Genomic DNA, 20,000 nt, shown 5'->3' with positions numbered 1-20,000 from the left:
CGGAAGTTCACAACTGTTCACACACACACACACACACACACACACACACACACACACACACACACACACACACACACACACACACACACACACACACACACACACACACACACACACACTTTACACCCCTGGCTCACATGTGTTTGTCACAGCTGGTGTGATCCCATCCAGTGGCGCTGGAAGTACTTTTAGGTAGGGGGTGCTGCAAGGCCGTAGCCACCCATTCAACATTGCGGGCGCCGGATTTTTTTTTTGCCCACTTTGTCGCCAGATTAGAGGAATATTAACATTAAGATTAGACTGTTGTGTCATTATTCAGTCACCTTTTCTCACTCACCTCCATGTCACCACTTGCTCCCACTGCTGTGTTGGAATCCTCATTCTCTCTCCCACCCTTTTTGGACTTTTAGCCATATTTAGAGGAATATTTCATTTTAAATTAACATTAGGATTATACTGTTGTGATGTCATTATTCAGTGTCTTCTCCTCTTCTCTGCAGCATTACTCAATTTACCCTCAGGAATCAGGGACAGTGATAGCCTACCTGCTATTCCTCCCATATAGGCCGGATTAATAGTACCATGGGCCCCCGGGGCTATTCATTTTCTAAGCTATTCATTTAGCCTTTTAGTCATAAAGATTATATCTTCCAGACTGAAATGTTATAACAGAAGTGGAGTATTGGCCAGAATTACATGAACATTTGGACACTTATTCAGTGGGTATTTTGCATGTTGCGTTCAGGTGCACTGTAAAAAATTTATAATAATAAAAAAATAAAAATAATAATACATCTCTTGCCACCAGGGGGTGCTGCAGCGCCCACCGCACCGTGCTTCCAGCGCCGTTGGTGACGTCACCCATTGGTATTTGGATTCCCATTTTGAAGCCTGGAGTTTGGCATTTTCACCGTCGCCATCTTGGTTATTATTTGGAGCGGAGTGAAGAGGGAAACGGATAGTCCAGATGAGTAAAGGCCTAAACATGGTCGTCCGTCAGAGCCTCGCCCCGCCCTCCCCGTAGGACGGCGGGTGGAGCGCCGTCCTACGGGGAGGGGGCGCCGTCGGCTGACGGGGGCTGCTCGAAAATGTGACTCAGCGCCGACGATACGTGCGTGACGTCAGCTGCACGAGAGTTGTGACTGGCCGTTGCCTTGGCTCATCGTCGTAAAGTCGCCTTTCAAAGCATGACGTTAGATTATAACGAACTAGTTGTGTGGCTTAGCCTTCCCAAATGTTGAGGGTTGTTTTTTAGAATTTAATACATAGAATTGGGAACGTTACATTCAATTTCATTCAGACTGCCTGGCACACAATCTCCGCCATTTTCACACGGAGCTCCCACAGGAGGAGGGAGGGTGGGAGGAGGGAGGGCGTAGTGGCGTCCGAGCATGTAGGGCTCGCTGGCGCCGCCAGACGGCGAGACGGCTCCAATTCGAGGCGGACGGACGACCATGTTTAGGCCTTAAGGGACAGAAAGTAGGCAAACAGTGGATGGAAATCCAGAAGGAGGCGGTAATGCAACATAAAGGATGCCAAGTGCCATAAAACACCACAGAAGAAGAAGGAGAAAATGATTTGGAGCCAGAAGTTAAGTGAATTTGGTCAAGAGGAGCCGCAGTGCGGCTTGATGACTGATGATCCGTGATCGGCAGAGATGGGAAAAGTACACACATTCTCTACTTAAGTAGAAGTACAGTTACTTGTGTAAAAAATACACAAGTAATAAAGTATAAAAGTAAAAAGTATTTCTACCGTTTCTGTGCAAAGTTAACTGAACCTCACGTCATATTAAGATAGCTACATGCTCATTTCTAGGTTGGGGACTTAGTCCAGGCAAAGTAGCGTTTTACGACAAACTAATTGTAAAATAATTTTTTGCAGCTTAGATCATTTCTATGAGGTGTCCAGAACAACATACTAAAAGTCCTAAGAAATCCTAGTTGAGGAAATATGTTTAATTCTCGTCAATCCAAGATGTGTGCCAGTAAGGCCAGACAACAATACACCCCAATGGGGCTATTTTTTTCCTTTACTCCTATCAAAATAAAACTTTATACAATGAAAGTATCCATGAAAAGTAACATTTTTTGTATTACAAGTTTCTTTGAAAATGAATTTGAATATGCAGAGCTATACACTAATCGAATATAGGCTACCCAAAATATACCCGCATAGGAGTAAAGGAAAAAATGAAGCCTATCACAATCAAACCTCACACAGTGAAAGTATACATGAAAGGGAACTTTTTTGTTTTACAAGTTTCTTGGAAAAATCTATTTTAAATATGCAAATGAGCTCAACACTAGGCCTAATTGACTTGTCCAATAAGCCATAAAGTCACAAGTAAAACAGGGGCCAAATAACTAACACATTCATGTCTATTCAGTACGGTAAGTTAACCTATGCATAAACAAGATAAATTTGAAGTCACTTGCCACACTTACCTGGGTCACTTGCCACAAAAATACTTATATTGACCTTAAGAATTGATTGCACAATCTTGCCTCCAGTTGCTTTCGAAATTATTATTTTTTATTTGTGAACAAGCCTAACCTAATGACATGACAGAAAGTCAGAATAGCCATCTTAGTCATTAGTAACGTGGTGAGATTACATTTTGGGCTGGTAGATTTACAAAAAATTGGTATTGTTGGTAAGATTACGAGATAACAGGCAGAAGTCATTCTTACCAACTAAACGATTCACTCTCACATAGAAGACAGATGAAAAACCAGATAGACACACTTTCCAGACATTCCAGCTCTTTAAATAATTTTGCCAGACACCAAAACTGCTAATGTTTTTGTAGTAAGCAAGTATTTCAGACCAGGCGGGCCACACATCAGACTTCCACCGGTTGTAAAGTAACTTTGCAGTGTTATGAGAAGCTAGCAACAGCAATATCTAGGCTAGAAACCCAATCGGAACATTTTAAGTTACCAACTCCTTTCTAACTAGACTTCTTTTTTTTCTTCCCCCCCCCCCCCCCATAGTTTCATAGTAACAAAAAAGTTCCTTTTCATGTATACTTTCACTGTGTGAGGTTTGATTGTGATAGGCTTCATTTTTTTCTTTACTCCCTATGCGGGTATATTTTGTATGTAATGTAAATCTAAAAAAAAATAAAAAAAATAAAAAAAATAAAAAAATAAAATCATTTTGGGTAGCCTATATTCGATTAGTGTATAGCTCATTTGCATATTCAAATTCATTTTCAAAGAAACTTGTAATACAAAAAAAATTACTTTTCATGGATACTTTCATTGTATAAAGTTTTATTTTGATAGGAGTAAAGGAAAAAAATAGCCCCATTGGGGTGTATTGTTGTCTGGCCTTACTGGCACACATCTTGGATTGATGAGAATTAAACATATTTCCTCAACTAGGATTTCTTAGGACTTTTAGTATGTTGTTCTGGACACCTCATAGAAATGATCTAAGCTGCAAAAAATTCTTTTACAATTAGTTTGTTTTTTGGTTCCAAAATGAGTTACTTTGCCTGGACTAACTCTGGAGATGATGGACCGAGCACACATGGACCCACAGCTCCACATATAGTAGGAGGAATGTCTACAGGTATGCTGATGGTATTTCATCTCTGGTCCTGGATTTGTTTGAAACACAGTCACTGAAGAACTACATCTAGGAAATGCAAAGAAATATACTGACAGTCCTTCAAGTCAGTTTGGGTAGACTGGTTCACCGTGTCTGGAGGTCTGGAGCTCATCTAAAGGCTGAAACTTACATGGTGTGAGAGCTCATGAACGGAGTTCACAGTTTGTATGAAAATGCATTATAAACAGTCCCTCATCCCTCTAACACAGTGATCCTCACTATTTCTTCCATGAGAGCCGCACTGGCAGGCCAAAGTCAATAGGAGAGCCACTTTTACCACACACACAGACACACACACACACACACACACACACACACACACACACACACACACACACACACACACACACACATACACACACACACACACACACACACACACACACAGACACACACACACACACACACACACACACACATTTATTTTTATTTTGTCCGTTCTCTTACTGTCCGTCTGTGGAAGCCGTATCAAGCGGCCAGCCAAATAATTAGGCAGGTTTGTTTGAAGATGCATTTAGGGTATTATCCACTCTCTCTCTCTCTCTCTCTCTCTCTCTCTCACACACACACACACACACACACACACACACACACACACACACACACACACACACACACACACAGACACACACACACACACACACACACACAGACACACACACACACACACACACACACACACCCTATCAGAACGTCAATATGAAGCAATTGTATTTTCTCTTATCAGTAAGCGCACCTTCCCTCCTTCCTCTTGTCATCTCATGGAACAACGCTGTCATCATGACAAGATGTTTTGATCAAGTCTATCAAACGGGCGAAACATTGTCATGGAGTTTATCTGTACTTATCTATATTTCTTCATAGCAGTGGGCTGTGCTGTGCTCTTAAAATACCACGTCGTCAAAGTTGGCGCAGTAAGAACTGAGAACGGGCCCTGGCAAAGGACTCAAATTGCCACCCCAGAAATACATCTGTGTCCAAATAAGAACACACATTCTAAAGTGGTGCCATTTGCGATATATGCCCTCAAAAGGCAAGGCCATCTCTGTCATGTCATTATTATTTTTTTGTAAAAAAAAAAAGTCAGCAATCTCGATAACAAAATGATTATGCTTATTCAACATAAAATCAACATTCTTAAAGGATGCTTAAAGGAAAATTCATTTCTTTTTACACCCCAGACCTTATTTCCAGCTTAAAATATGATGTTTTAATCACCCAGATAACTTTGGTTTTACTTCGTTTCGAACTCAAGCTCTCACTAGTGCCTACAACGCTGCGTACGCAGCCCTATGGAAGACTATCATTTTGCTCCAAAATTACTTTTCATTAAAACCGACCACCCACCCGTAGGTGGCGTGGTGCCCCCCTGGGGCTGACGCGGATCCACGTGACTACGTCACGTCCTGTCAGCCCATGGATACTCTACGTTTCTTCCAGCCACTGAGAAGACGTGTTTTCAAAAGCTCCACGGTTAACTCTGAGTTAGCGCTCTTAACATAGCTTTAGATACTAGGCTCGTTCCGTCTTATTTGCCCACCTTGAAGAGGTTTGCGTGGAACGAGGTAAAGCAGGCTTCGGGGACCCGATCCTGTTCTCTCCACCAGCGGCGTCGGATCAAGTCATCTAAAAGCTAAGAGTGTCTTCTTTTAGTTAACTGTTTTATTGCTCCCGCCATGTAGCTGTGTTTAACGTTCCCCGGCTGGGGCAGCGTTATCGGATTGAGGGCTGACTAAGGTCTGCGCTCAAAACTGTTAGGCTAGGTTGCATACGTGCGATTAGCTTACAGTGTAGCACTAGAACAATAGGCTAGTTAGCCCAGTTCTTGCGGATAAGCTAGCGTGCACCCGTGTGGTTAGCGTCCGTGTGCTTGTTATTAGGCGCCGGCTATATTGTCAGAGCGCGCCGAGTAACGTTAGATAGATAGTTAGCTAGTTGCTCAGTGCAGCTAGCTTGGACTAGCTTGTAGCACTCCAGCTATCTGGCTGCGTCCCCAGACAGGGTAACGCACCCAGTATTGTGGCAGATAGCTAGCGTGCACACGTGCAGTTAGTGTCTGTGTGCTAAGTACTTTAGGCGCCAGCTACCTCTGCGTAGGGCGCGCGTTAAGCGAGAGTAGTAGCTAGAAGCCATGCTCTTCGGTTAGCTAGATAGCTAGCTTGCTCCCGTGCAGCAAGTATCTAGTGTTGGGTAGCACTCCAGCTATCTTACCGTTGCAGGCTATAGCTTACACGGTAACCCCGTTATTCCTGTTAGCAGAGAGAGGGGGGAACAGCTAGGTGCTGTGTTAGCTGTGAGGCTACGCTGGCCGGTTACGACCGGCACAATGAAATGAATGTGTGCACTGCCTAAGGGCATGAGCACACTGCACAGGCGTTGCTGGGACCTACATACTGCTTGTAGTGTAGCTATTACTGGCGTCGGCCCCGAAGGGGGCACTCTGAGGTATTAGCTGAGCGAGTACGCTAGCTAGGTGAGCTCGCTCCGCACGATTGTGTTGGCCGCTTCTCTCAGTACTTACGCCATCTTAGCCAGCTTGCTTGTCTGCTAAGTGTTGCTTGCCTCGTGCAAATAGCATCTACTAGATTGTAACTCCCTCTGAGGAGTTTCTTCTGAGATTGACTAGCTTCGCGGGCCGCTGGCCTCTGCTTGCGGTCACGCTTGCTTCCCCGTGTTACTCAGGGTAGAGACTCGCTGCACCAGCTTGTGCGCAGGCTTGTGTTAGCGCACGCTTGTCTCTCAGTGCTTACGCTAGCTTAGCTAGTGGCTTGTTCACGCCTGTTCTCTCGGGTTAACAGGTTGTGGGTATTGTTGCCTCCCCTTCGGGCTGGGCTATTGCCGCTTACGTTACCGTTGCACGCGCACGTTCGCTAGCCTCCGGGTTGCTTACTGTCTAGCATGTGCTTCTTGCTAGCCTGCTAGCTTGCTTAAATGGTACTCCCGCTAACAGGGTGCGGCCTGCGGGAGCTTGCTATTAGTGATTAGCTTCCTGCTTTCTCTTGCTACTAGCAGGGAAAGTCAGCGAGGGGATGGGCCGTGTGTAAAACTACATTGGCCGAGTATGAACCGGCACGATAAGTGCGTGTTCTGCCTTGGGCATGAGCACGCTGCACAGGCACCTTGAACCCTCGGTCTTGCAGCTGCTGGGCTATCTTCACGAGCGAGCCCTCCAAGGGAGCAGTTCGTGGGGCGACGCCCAGGGCCGCAGCTAAGCTCTGGAGAGCGGACCAAGGTCCGCTCTCAAAAGAGTGTGAAAGCTAGCTTGCATACGTGCAGATAGCATTAGTACTGTTTAGCACAGAACGATAGTATTGTTGCAGATAGCTGGCGTGCACCCGTGCAGTTAGTATCTGTGTGCTAAGTACATTGGGCGCGAGCTACCTCCGCTACCATAGACGTACCGGTTACAGCTCGCCAAGGTCTGGACTCAGTGCCAGCCTTTGGCTTGTAGCTCTAAGGACAAGCCCACTGCCCTTGGTGCCCAAGGCCCGGGGTGGTTGGGAGCTCTCCATGGGTCGCACTCCCTTGTTGGGGCGCCGCCTGCAAGCGCAGGGAGCCTGGCAGGGGGCACAGCGCACCTTGGTCCATGGCCACGGCCTGGCCTCGGTTGGCAGCGCTCAGGTCAAGCCCACCGGTTGGCTCACCAAGGCTGGGCTCAGTTCCAGCCTGCGGCTTGTAGCTTTAGACCCACCGTCCTCGGTGCGCAAGGCCCGAGTTCGGTCGGGAGCTCTCCCAGGGTCTCATACCCATCATCAAGGCTCGCCTTGGTCCATGGCTACGGCCTGGCCTCGGCTAGAGGCTCCTAGGACAGCCCACCATCAATGGCACCGAGGGCCCATTGCTGGTCGGGAGCTCGCCTGGGGGCCGCACTGTCGGACAAGTCCACGTGCGGCCGGTCTTGAGAGAGAACGTTACCTCCGCAGTCCCCCCAGCCTGCGAAAGTCGCACGGCAGGGGGGCGGGGGGGGAGTTCTCCCCCAGCATGCACAGCTTCTACGGAACTGACCATGCGGCAGGGGGGTGTAGCCTCTCACGTTTGCGGACCTGGTCTCCCTGGCGCAAGATCCGCCCTGGGCGTTGCCGGTACGGGCCGATCTCCTATCCCAGGCGGAGGAGGAGGTGTTCCACCCCTCCCCAGGCAGGTGGAAGCTAGCAGTCTGGCTCCTGAACGGGACCAGTTGCTAGCCCAGGGCTTGCCTGATAATGTGGTATGCACTATGCAGACAGGCTGACAGGCTGACAGGACGTGACGTAGTCACGTGGATCCGCGTCACGCCACCTACGGGTGGGTGGTCGGTTTTAATGAAAAGTAATTTTGGAGCAAAATTACAGTCTTCCATAGGGCTGCGTACGCAGCGTTGTAGGCACTAGTGAGAGCTCTCGTTCTCACTCGTAAAACCCGGGTTGTAGCACAACCCTAACATTTCATTCTGATCGCCATAGAAGATATTCAGGTCTGAGTAGAATCCTGGAACTGCCCGAAGCTGCCCGAGGCAGCCCGGAGGAGACTAGACGGATTCACGTTCATATGGACAAGATATTATGAGGATATGAAGAACCGCTATGTTGCAGAAAATACGTTATTTGCAGTGTGTACTACGTACGCCCCATTTTCACCCGTTTTGGCCAGTTCGGACTCTACTTGGACCTGAATATCTTCTATGGTGATCAGAATGAAACCAAAGTTCTCTGGGTGAGTAAAACATCATATTTTAAGCTGGAAATAAGGTCCGGGGTGTAAAAAAACGGAATTTTTGAAATTGAAATTGGATTCTCAGGGTCTGTGATTTTTTATTGTGACGTGTTCCAACTGAAACAGGGTAGAGAGGTGGGACATAGCATGTGGAGGAGTTTGATTTGACCAATGGAAAGTGGGCATGTCTGGGATTAGGGACCGTTATTATGGCCTTGGGGGCAGCAAGTTTAGATGAAACCACCCCCCGAACTCATTTGATTGGTCACCGCAACTGCTTTTTCCTGAAAATGTGTAAAAAAAATATGTGGTTAAGATTAGGGTTAGGGTTTTCTTATTTAACCACAACCACCATACCCATACCCTAACCCTAACCAAATTGTTGTACTTGCCTAACCCTAATTATAAGAACCGTGCAAGTTGCAGTCGGCAAACTTTCCAGGTGTGTGTAGTTCACATAAAAATGAAGGTCGAGCTCGAACATGGGCGAGATCCAAGTAAGAGGGTCGGCCTCCCCCACATTGGCTCCTCCACGATTTTGCTAATGTGATATAGCGTCAAAATCGTGCAAGATGCAGTCACAAAACTTTACAGGTGTGTAGTTGGCATACAATTGGAAGGATAGGATAGGATAGACTTTTATTGTCCCGAAGGAAATTTGTCTTGGACATACACCTTATGGCTGCTGTTTGGCAGACAACACGTACATACAGACAACACATACAGCACATACAACAGGACTATTGCAGTTAGCAAAATTGCACACTGCCCAAAAAGTACAATCCAATGCATAAAAGAGATTAAAAGATATATTTGCTAAAAACAGAATTGCACATTGCCCAGATTGCACAACACTATAGCCTTCTGTATTTAGTAAAATAGGTAAAAACGAATAGAATTTAAAATAGCAGTAAAAACAGTACACAGGTTAAAAACGCCTTCAGCTACTGTTTAGGGCTTTGATGGACAAGGGGACAAAAGAGTTCTTAAAACGCTTTAACCTGCATGTGGGGACCCTGTAGCGCCTGCCAGAGGGGAGGAGCTGGTACTCGTGGTGGAGCACATGGGTGGGATCAGAGCAGATTTTTTGGGCCTGTTGGATGATTGTTTTTTCAAGGTCGAGATTGAACAGGGGGGTGATGCTAGCACACACACACACACATTCCCCCCGCGCGCACACGCACACACACACACACATTCCCCCCGCGCGCACACGCACACACACACACACACGACCTCCATGCAAATGTCAGCCTCCTAGGGTGAAAACTGTGCCTACTAAAGGGTGGTGAACTCTTTAAGGACTTACCAACCGATCAAACAACCAACCAACTGACACACACACCCTATCAGAACGTCAATATGAAGCAATTGTATTTTCTCTTATCAGTAAGCGCAAATTTCAAATTTCCCAACACACACTTGCACAATGAATGCTTTGCGCGTACGTACACTTGCGTGCACGCGCGCGCACACACACACACACACGCACACACACACACACACACACACAAACACACACACACACACCCTATCAGAACGTCAATATGAAGCAATTGTATTTTCTCTTATCAGTAAGCGCACCTTCCCTCCTTCCTCTTGTCATCTCATGGAACAACGCTGTCATCATGACAAGATGTTTTGATCAAGTCTATCAAACGGGCTAAACATTGTCATGGAGTTTATCTGTACTTATCTATATTTCTTCATAGCAGTGGGCTGTGCTGTGCTCTTAAAATACCACGTTGTCAAAGTTGGCGCAGTAAGAACTGAGAACGGGCCCTGGCAAAGGACTCAAATTGCCACCCCAGAAATACACCTGTGTCCAAATAAGAACACACATTCTAATGCCTCCCACACACTAGAGGATTTTCAAATCTTAACCGATTTTAAAAACATGAGAGACCACAGACATAAGGACAATTTCATCAGATTTTAACATTAAAATCGCTTGAACGCACACACTAGACGATTCGGCCAGACTGCGAGACCACACACCAGCCGTTTGAAGTACCGACTCACAGCGATTCCAGCAACTAGACTGTAGGCTGTTTATATCCCACAAAACCGCAATTTCTTCACACAGACAACAGCAGATGGCTCTCCAAACATGCACCGAGCGGCGGGTCCACTTCAAGCAGCGCGGACACCCTCGCAAAATGAGATAAAACAACGTTCTGTCTGAGAGCTCATATTACAGCATATCCACTCCCTTGAAGCAAACAAACCGCTCCGCTCGGCACATGTTTGGAGAGCCATCCGCCGCTGTCCACCCTGTTTTAAGCTGTGAGGATGCTGGAGAGAGGAGCTACATGGCACTGCTGTTGCCACAACTCGTAGCGCTGCATTAACATCCGGGTATGATGCGTCGACGCGTCCCGGTCTGCTCGCTCTCATTGGCTATTGCGGGTTCCGTCGGGAGACAGCCATCGTAAATATCAAACATGTTTGATATGCCCGATTCGAGATCGGGCCGGCTCCGATTCAATCAATAATTTATTGACACCAGACACTTGACAATTATTTTGACAAAAAATTGGTTGAGACTAGCCTCGAATCGGGCCACGCCCCCCCGAGGGGAATCGGGCATTAAATCGGGCCTTTTATCCTCTAGTGTGTGGGAGGCTTAAAGTGGTGCCATTTGTGATATATGCCCTCAAAAGGCAAGGCCATCTCTGTCATGTCATTATTATTTTTTTGTAAAAAAAAGTCAGCAATCTCGATAACAAAATGATTATGCTTATTCAACATAAAATCAACATTCTTAAAGGATGCTTAAAGGAAAATTCATTTCTTTTTACACCCCAGACCTTATTTCCAGCTTAAAATATGATGTTTTAATCACCCAGATAACTTTGGCTTCATTCTGATCGCCATAGAAGATATTCAGGTCCGAGTAGAATCCTGGAACTGCCCGAAGCTGCCCGAGGCAGCCCGGAGGAGACTAGACGGATTCACGTTCATATGGACAAGATATTATGAGGATATGAAGAACCGCTATGTTGCAGAAAATACGTTATTTGCAGTGTGTACTACGTACGCCCCATTTTCACCCGTTTTGGCCAGTTCAGACTCTACTTGGACCTGAATATCTTCTATGGTGATCAGTGGTTATTTGCACAGCAAAGTTGCACACACCTGTAAAATAGAGCTATTGTCTGTGTGTGTGTGTGGGGGGGGGGGGTATTCTAAAGGTTTGTGGGTATGGGGATGCAGGGATGATTGGATTTTCTGTTTACTAGTGTTTTGTATCTCTTAACGTGTACGGTAATTTCCTTATTTTTTAACCTTTTTCCTACTATGTTTTAGATTCTATTTTTCCTACTGTTTTAAGCTTGTATTTTACCTGCCCAGGGACTACGGGTGGAAAATAGCATTTCTGCTATAACCTGGTACGATGCATCTCTCCCTATTTTATAGGGTTACTGTTCTTGTACACTGTCCCTGTATTAAAAATAAAGAAAATTCAAATGAAACCAAAGTTCTCTGGGTGAGTAAAACATCATATGTTAAGCCGGAAATAAGGTCTGGGGTGTAAAAAAACTTAATTTTTGAAATTGAAATTGGATTCTCAGGGTCTGTGATTTTTTATTGTGACGTGTTCCAACTGAAACAGGGTAGAGAGGTGGGACATAGCATGTGGAGGAGTTTGATTTGACCAATGGAAAGTGGGCATGTCTGGGATTAGGGACCGTTATTATGGCCTTGGGGGCAGCAAGTTTAGATGAAACCACCCCCCGAACTCATTTGATTGGTCACCGCAACTGCTTTTTCCTGAAAACGTGTAAAAAAAAATACGTGGTTAAGATTAGGGTTAGGGTTTTCTTATTTAACCACAACCACCATACCCATACCCTAACCCTAACCAAATTGTTGTACTTGCCTAACCCTAATTATAAGAACCGTGCAAGTTGCAGTCGGCAAACTTTCCAGGTGTGTGTAGTTCACATAAAAATGAAGGTCGAGTTCGAAAATGGGCGAGATCCAAGTAAGAGGGTCGGCCTCCCCCACATTGGCACCTCCACGATTTTGCTAATGTGATATAGCGTCAAAATCGTGCAAGATGCAGTCACAAAACTTTACAGGTGTGTAGTTGGCATACAATTGGAAGGTCGAGATTGAACAGGGGGGGTGATCCTAGCACACACACACACACACATTCTCCCCCCCCCCCCCCCCCCCCCCACACACACACACACACACATTACACACACACATCATCACACACTATCAGAACATCAATATGAAGCAATTGTATTTTCTCTTATCAGTAAGCGCACCTTCCCTCCTTCCTCTTGTCATCTCATGGAACAACGCTGTCATCATGACAAGATGTTTTGATCAAGTCTATCAAACGGGCGAAACATTGTCATGGAGTTTATCTGTACTTATCTATATTTCTTCATAGCAGTGGGCTGTGCTGTGCTCTTAAAATACCACGTCGTCAAAGTTGGCGTAGTAAGAACTGAGAACGGGCCCCTGGCAAAGGACTCAAATTGCCACCCCAGAAATACACCTGTGTCCAAATAAGAACACACATTCTAAAGTGGTGCCATTTGCGATATATGCCCTCAAAAGGCAAGGCCATCTCTGTCATGTCATTATTATTTTTTTGTAAAAAAAAAGTCAGCAATCTCGATAACAAAATGATTATGCTTGATTAAGCGGTTTCCGACCTGTAAAAAGTGAATTGAACGTCCAGGCCGGAATTACAGCTCGGAAATTCGGGTATCATTCAGAGCTCCGCTACGTCCGAGTTGACGCCACACATCTCATCCAGAATGTTGCATTACCGCCTCCACTTCCCAGAAGCCTCACAACCTCTCTCCAACTCAGTACATTTCCATGACGTCAGTAGTCAACCTGATGTTCACAAGACACAACAATCCACGTCTACCCACCCAAAGCAAGATACATGTTCTCCCTGTAATGATGAAGAACATAGTTCACAAAATACATCTTAGAAGGGCCATAGTTCATAAGCAATCAATCAATAATTTGCTGTCACACCTCCTTGGTTTTTCCCAGTGTTTTCCCCTCCGACAGGGAAGTGCAGCGTGAACGCAAATATGCCAGGGACGCTCCGAGATGAAACCTCCGGCGGTCCGACTTGTCATGAATGTGTGCCCGCTATTAAGGTTCACGCATATTAATTAATCGTTCGCGCATATCAATGAATTAAACGGGCAAACTCACAAACTCGGGTTTCCTCTTGTGCTGCTAACGGCTTGAATGCAAGAGGGTGATAGTGTTACATTGTATAGTCCTATTCGAGACATCATTTTGTGGGGAGAAATAAATTGAAAAAAGGGGGGTACGGTGGTGCAGTGGTAAGCGCTGTCGCCTCACAGCTCGAAGGTCCTGGGTTCGATTCCCACCTGGGACGCTGTGGACGCTGAAGGAATGCGTGCCCCATCCGCATGTCCTCGAGTGCCCACCGCCCGGGTGGGGTCGTCAAAAGGGCCTTTCTGTGTGGAGTTTGCATGTTCTCCCCGTGCCTCCCGGGGGTTTCCTTCATATAGGAACCCCCTTCACCAAAACATGCAATATCCTGGTTGCTAATGTGGTGCCTCCTCTGGTCGTTAAGGGTGCCTGTTCAGAGGGAGGGGAACTGGTTGGAATAGCGTGAACCTCCCACGTGCTATGTCCTACCGGTGAAGCTTCCTCTGTCAGGTGAAAAGAAGCGGCTGGCTAACTAAACTGCCCATGTCTCAGAGGAAGCATGGAGCCAGTTTCGGCTCTCCCCAGATCGGCAGAGGGTGGAGTAGCAACCAGGATAAATTCATTAAATTAGCACTAATAGGGGATAAAAAATTGGATAAAACTTTTAGAGCTAGGTATTTTTACTGTGGTATTTAAATGTTTCTTTTGTATGGTGCGATCCTATCCGCTTTTTTATACAGTGCAGTGTTTCCCATACATAAAGGAATTTGTGGCGGGCCGCCACAAAAGGATTTTGACCGCCACAAAAACATGTTGACCAAAAATATATATATATACTGTATATATATATATATATATATTTTTTACATTGCACCTGAACGCAACATGCAAGATACCCACTGAATAAGTGTCCAATAAATGTTCATGTCATTCTGGCCAATACTTCTGTTATAGCATTTCAGTCTGGAATATGGAATATCTTTCAATAATCTATGATTTAGCTGCTAAATTGTCAAATACCGTCATCTGCTCGCTACCCAGGCACTTATGTACTGTATGTACTTAACCTAACTAACTTAACTAACTATCCAGTGTGCACAACACTGTCAGCCTAAACTCCGGCTGACACCCCAAAAACCTACAATCCGCTACAGAAAAATGTATATTGTTTGTTTATTAACTGGCCCCTCGCCTTCTATCATTTCACGAAAGTGACAAAGCAAGTTGAGTATCCCTGACCTATAGGGAGAAATTTAGTTTGTCATTGTAAACCCACAGCACAGTAATGATGACATGTTCTTCATAGATCTAGCCTTTTCATTTTGCTCTTAAGCTTTCTCAAAGTACACCAAATTCATGCATTTTACTTTAAAATGTTTAAAAAATATCTCGCGGGGGAGCATGCCGCCGCACCCCCCTAGGGGGTCTGCGCCCCCACCACAAATACTCAAAATCCTGTGGGAAACACTGCAGTGTCTTATCTTGTTTTCGTATCTTTTCACACAGTGGCTTGTACACAGAGTTGAGAAAGAAGGGTAGAGAGGACCCAAGTGTTTGAGAGTGGAGGGAATGACCTCCACCGGGACAAGAGAACATACAATGAAGGGTTCACTGAACTTACTGTAGGTTGCATAACATACTGTTGGTGTGGCATCCAAGATGTACTCTGGACCTGTGGAGGACAGAGCAGGAGAGGATGGGAGAGGAGACAAGAGAAGAGGAGAGGAGAGATCAAAGGAGAGATGATGAAGTGGGGGAGGAGTGGAGAAAGGGAGAGCAGAGCAGTTAGACAATTGGAAGTTAGAGTGACAGGAAGAAAAGAGAAAATGAATCATTAGCTCAACACTTTACAAGCCCATTTCAGAGCACCGTTCTGTGCTGTTGTAATTACAGGAGGATACAGAGAGGTATATTATGTTCTGTTGTAATTACAGGAGGATACAGAGAGGTATATTATGTTCTGTTGTAATTACAGGAGGATACAGAGAGGTATATTATGTTCTGTTGTAATTACAGGAGGATACAGAGAGGTATATTATGTTCTGTTGTAATTACAGGAGGATACAGAGAGGTATATTATGTGCTGTTGTAATTACAGGAGGATACAGAGAGGTATATTATGTGCTGTTGTAATTACAGGAGGATACAGAGAGGTATATTATGTTCTGTTGTAATTACAGGAGGATACAGAGAGGTATATTATGTTCTGTTGTAATTACAGGAGGATACAGAGAGGTATATTATATTCTGTTGTAATTACAGGAGGATACAGAGAGGTATATTATGTTCTGTTGTAATTACAGGAGGATACAGAGAGGTATATTATGTTCTGTTGTAATTACAGGAGGATACAGAGAGGTATATTATGTTCTGTTGTAATTACAGGAGGATACAGAGAGGTATATTATGTTCTGTTGTAATTACAGGAGGATACAGAGAGGTATATTATGTGCTGTTGTAATTACAGGAGGATACAGAGAGGTATATTATGTGCTGTTGTAATTACAGGAGGATACAGAGAGCAATTCAGTCTGATCATTACTGCTTCACAGAGGATGTTTCGTCATCCAAACTTTCATCTCCTCCTGTTACCCAGTGCCCATCCCCAACATGGCCCCATAACCAACTGTTGTGGTTAGTGTATATCCCATGTAAACCCAACCCACTGCTGCTCTAAGCCCTCGTCCACGCCACTACGCAGCGCTATGGCAGTGTAATTTCAGCGTCCTTGTTAACAAGCGAGACCGTTCACACCAGGCCCTGCCACGCCACGCTAAAGCTACGCTGCAGCGATAGCTTCAGCTTCTGTTCTATTTTCCAAGCGTGCAGTGTGCTGCAACCCGGGCTGCCAGGCATGAAGTCAATGCAAGTTGTGAGCGGGGGGGCTGTTTCAGCGCTGCTTTTGAATAGCGTCTGGTATGAACCGAGGCTAAATTTCACTTACAGAGGGCTGTGAGGTTACATGGGGCAGTCATGTTAGTTTTGGCTGGGGGATGATCATTTCATTGATAGTGTACATCTGAACAATTTTGTGTTTAGATCAGGGGTGTCAGACTCATATTAGGTAAAGGGCCGGATTTCTTCAACTGAGACATCATGGGGGCCGGATTTTTTTTTAAAACTAAAATCAATTCGACTCATTTACCCATTTACTTCACAAAAGAAATACTGCTCTTTCCATTTCTCTTGAAACTGCCTGCATTCCGTGTCAACCTTTCTCTTTTTCGACAGCATCTTGTTGATTCCTTTGTTTTTTGGTAGGTAGCCGAATGCGGGATTCAATTCCAGCGTGGCATCATGGCGGCTTTGTTTACACCTGATGACCTGCTGACATACTTCCTTGTAGTGCAGGTTAATTAACTTATGAATGAACTCTTAGCTTGCTTATTCGCTTCACGTAGTTCATGATAATGGGGTGCGAATTTAATAATAATAATAATAAAAAAAAAAAATATATATATATATATATATATATTCCAAAACATCTCGCGGGCCGGATGAAATCTGCCCGTGGGCCGGATCCGGCCCGCGGGCCGTATCTCTGACATCCCTGGTTTAGATCATTTCAGCTGGTGACAGTTCAGTAGCATAGCTAATAGCTAACCACAGTCTTCCACTATGCAATGTATATCCAAATACTGCTTTGCTAACAATTTTGTCTGATTTGTCACTCTCGTTAGAGAGTGACGCTGCCAGTCATCTGGCAGCGTCATCTGGCAACCTGACGCTGCCAGATGACTTGTTAACACAGAACCATCTGGGACGTTAATTTGTCTTCGGAAACTCTTTAGAACTTCCTAGCTACAGTAGAAATGCTAGCCTACCTAAAGACAAAACAACTTACTGCATCACAGTAACTTCAAATATATGAAACAAATCAACATTATTAGTCCATTTAAATCACATAGAAACTGAAACAACTTTTAGCTTTTTCAGATACACATCTTTTTTCTGGCTCGCGTGTACAGTAATAATATGCAGTCTGTAGCCGTTATTAGCGAGTGGCCAATCCTCCAATGAGCTGTCCAACATGGCACCTGCCATAGCTGGCAAGCTATTTCTCAAGCAGTCACCCAAGACTCCACCTATAAGCCCGACGGGTCCAAGAGGCTCCACACACCTGATAGGTGGAGACAGGAGAAGCAGCGATGAAGGGCGTGATCGACGTCTGTGCAATCATCCGATTGGTGGAGATGCTGTATGGTGAAGAGTAGAACCTATGGAAGCAGACGAGGAGAGGAGGGGTCAAAGCAAAGATCGGACCGAACGGAAAGCACATGAGAATTAAGTACTGTATCGTCCAAAATGTAAGGAACGGCCAGAGGAGCTTGTGACCCGACGTTGAGGTCACACAAATCTAGACATCAGGGGCCAGTTGCACCAACTGCTCTTACGACTGGTCTTAAGCTAAGTCGGTCGTAACTTCACGACCTAACAGCTACGCCGGTTGCACCACAAGCCTTTTTCTCACTAAGACCGGTCGTAAATATTACGCCTAGTCCAGAGCAGGCGTAAGGTGCAGTCATGGGTGCAGTATAGACGGTTTTCACCTGTGTGTTGCGCAATAGCTCCAACCCCTCAGCACTCTGGCTGTATTCAGACCCGAGTTATAAACTGGAAACCGGAGTACGTTATAAACGTTATAAATATAGTCACGTTATAAACAACTAACCAATGCGGGGGGTCCGCATGGAAAGTGGAAATCGAAATGGATAAAAGTTAAATCAATTTGGTCATTCAGTGGCGTTTTACTGCCATGTAAAGTAACGACAAGTAACAGTTAGCCGCTAGCATGAGTCACACCAGCTTCACTCTGAGTCACACCAGCTTCACCTCTGAGTCACACCAGCTTCACTCTGAGTCACACCAGCTTCACCTCTGAGTCACACCAGCTTCACCTCTGAGTCACACCAGCTTCACTCTGAGTCACATCAGCTTCACTCTGAGTCACACCAGCTTCACCTCTGAGTCACACCAGCTTCACTCTGAGTCACACCAGCTTCACCTCTGAGTCACACCAGCTTCACCTCTGAGTCACACCAGCTTCACCTCTGAGTCACACCAGCTTCACCTCTGAGTCACACCAGCTTCACCTCTGAGTCACACCAGCTTCACTCTGAGTCACACCAGCTTCACTCTGAGTCACACCAGCTTCACTCTGAGTCACACCAGCTTCACCTCTGAGTCACACCAGCTTCACTCTGAGTCACACCAGCTTCACTCTGAGTCACACCAGCTTCACCTCTGAGTCACACCAGCTTCACCTCTGAGTCACACCAGCTTCACCTCTGAGTCACACCAGCTTCACCTCTGAGTCACACCAGCTTCACCTCTGATTCACACCAGCTTCACCTCTGAGTCACACCAGCTTCACTCTGAGTCACACCAGCTTCACCTCTGAGTCACACCAGCTTCACCTCTGATTCACACCAGCTTCACCTCTGAGTCACACCAGCTTCACTCTGAGTCACACCAGCTTCACCTCTGAGTCACACCAGCTTCACCTCTGAGTCACACCAGCTTCACTCTGAGTCACACCAGCTTCACCTCTGAGTCACACTAGCTTCACCTCTGAGTCACACCAGCTTCACTCTGAGCAGGGGCGGACTGGGATCATAATTCAGGCCGGGCATTAGATACCAAGCAGGCCAGGCCGATAAAAAAAGAATGAAAATTTGGCCCGTTTGAAGCCCAATTTAAAAAAACTCTCGTAATGGACAAGCCCCGTCTTTTATTGTCACACGAACACCACAACACATGCATGCGGCCACAACACACTCATGCTGACGGTGGCCGGTGAAAAAGGCCAGGAGCAGTGGTCGCTTTCTCGTACAGCGCCCGGGGACCAACTTCGGATGTTGTCGTCACTGGTCGGATGACGATGACGATCTGATCTTCTGCATGTTTTTAGTGGGGGGGTTATATACGGAGGAACCCCCTGGGGGAGCAACGGGGAGAACATGCAAACTCCACACAGAGAGAAAGGCCCTTACGACGAGATACCCCACCTGGGCAGTGGGCACTGAAGATATGGGGGGGAACACAACCACAGCGCCCACAGTGTCCCAGGCGAGAATCGAACTCAGGACCTTCTGACTGTGAGGCGACAGCTCTACCACTGAGCCACCGTGCCCAATTTGGGTCGTTTGAAGCCAGATTTGGGCCGTTTGAAGCCCAATTTGGGCCGTTTGAAGCCCAAGTTGGGCCCGTTTTGAAGGCAATTTGGGCCGAGTCCAATTTTACAATGAGATGCACCCACTTTAACCCTGAAGTGTAATTATTACTTCAGACTAACTAATAAAGTAATAAAACCACTAGTAAACCAGTAGCTGTTCAGTGAGTGGCCTGACTGCGGGCACCAAAAAAAAAACACACGAGCCAAGATAGGCATCATCACATTGTTGCACAAGAGTGTGCTTCTCTGGTACGCAGAATGATGAAATGACCACTTTGATGTGCGAGTGGGTGAAAATATTTCAACATCGCCCTACATCCCCGCCTACACGCGTTCCACTTTGTAGGGGGGG

At 45.8% G+C, this 20,000-nt stretch overlaps 1 protein-coding gene across 1 annotated transcript in view; it reads right to left on the bottom strand.

The window, feature by feature from the left end:
* Positions 1 to 20,000, bottom strand: part of LOC310800277 (RNA-binding motif, single-stranded-interacting protein 3-like) — a gene marked incomplete at both ends in the record, with an annotated part of 140,237 nt that overhangs the window by 16,340 nt on the left and 103,897 nt on the right. Inside the window, 2 exons of the mRNA XM_083662850.1 lie at positions 15,095 to 15,145; positions 17,594 to 17,690. Of these exons, the coding sequence (XP_083518976.1) occupies positions 15,095 to 15,145; positions 17,594 to 17,690 (148 nt within the window). The remainder of the gene's footprint in view (positions 1 to 15,094; positions 15,146 to 17,593; positions 17,691 to 20,000) is intronic.

Source organism: Poromitra crassiceps (assembly GCF_964638095.1).
Source record: "Poromitra crassiceps genome assembly, chromosome: 29".
NCBI lineage: Eukaryota > Metazoa > Chordata > Actinopteri > Beryciformes > Melamphaidae > Poromitra > Poromitra crassiceps.
The sequence above is the reverse complement of the archived record's forward strand: the minus strand, read 5'-3'. Positions and strand labels throughout refer to the sequence as shown.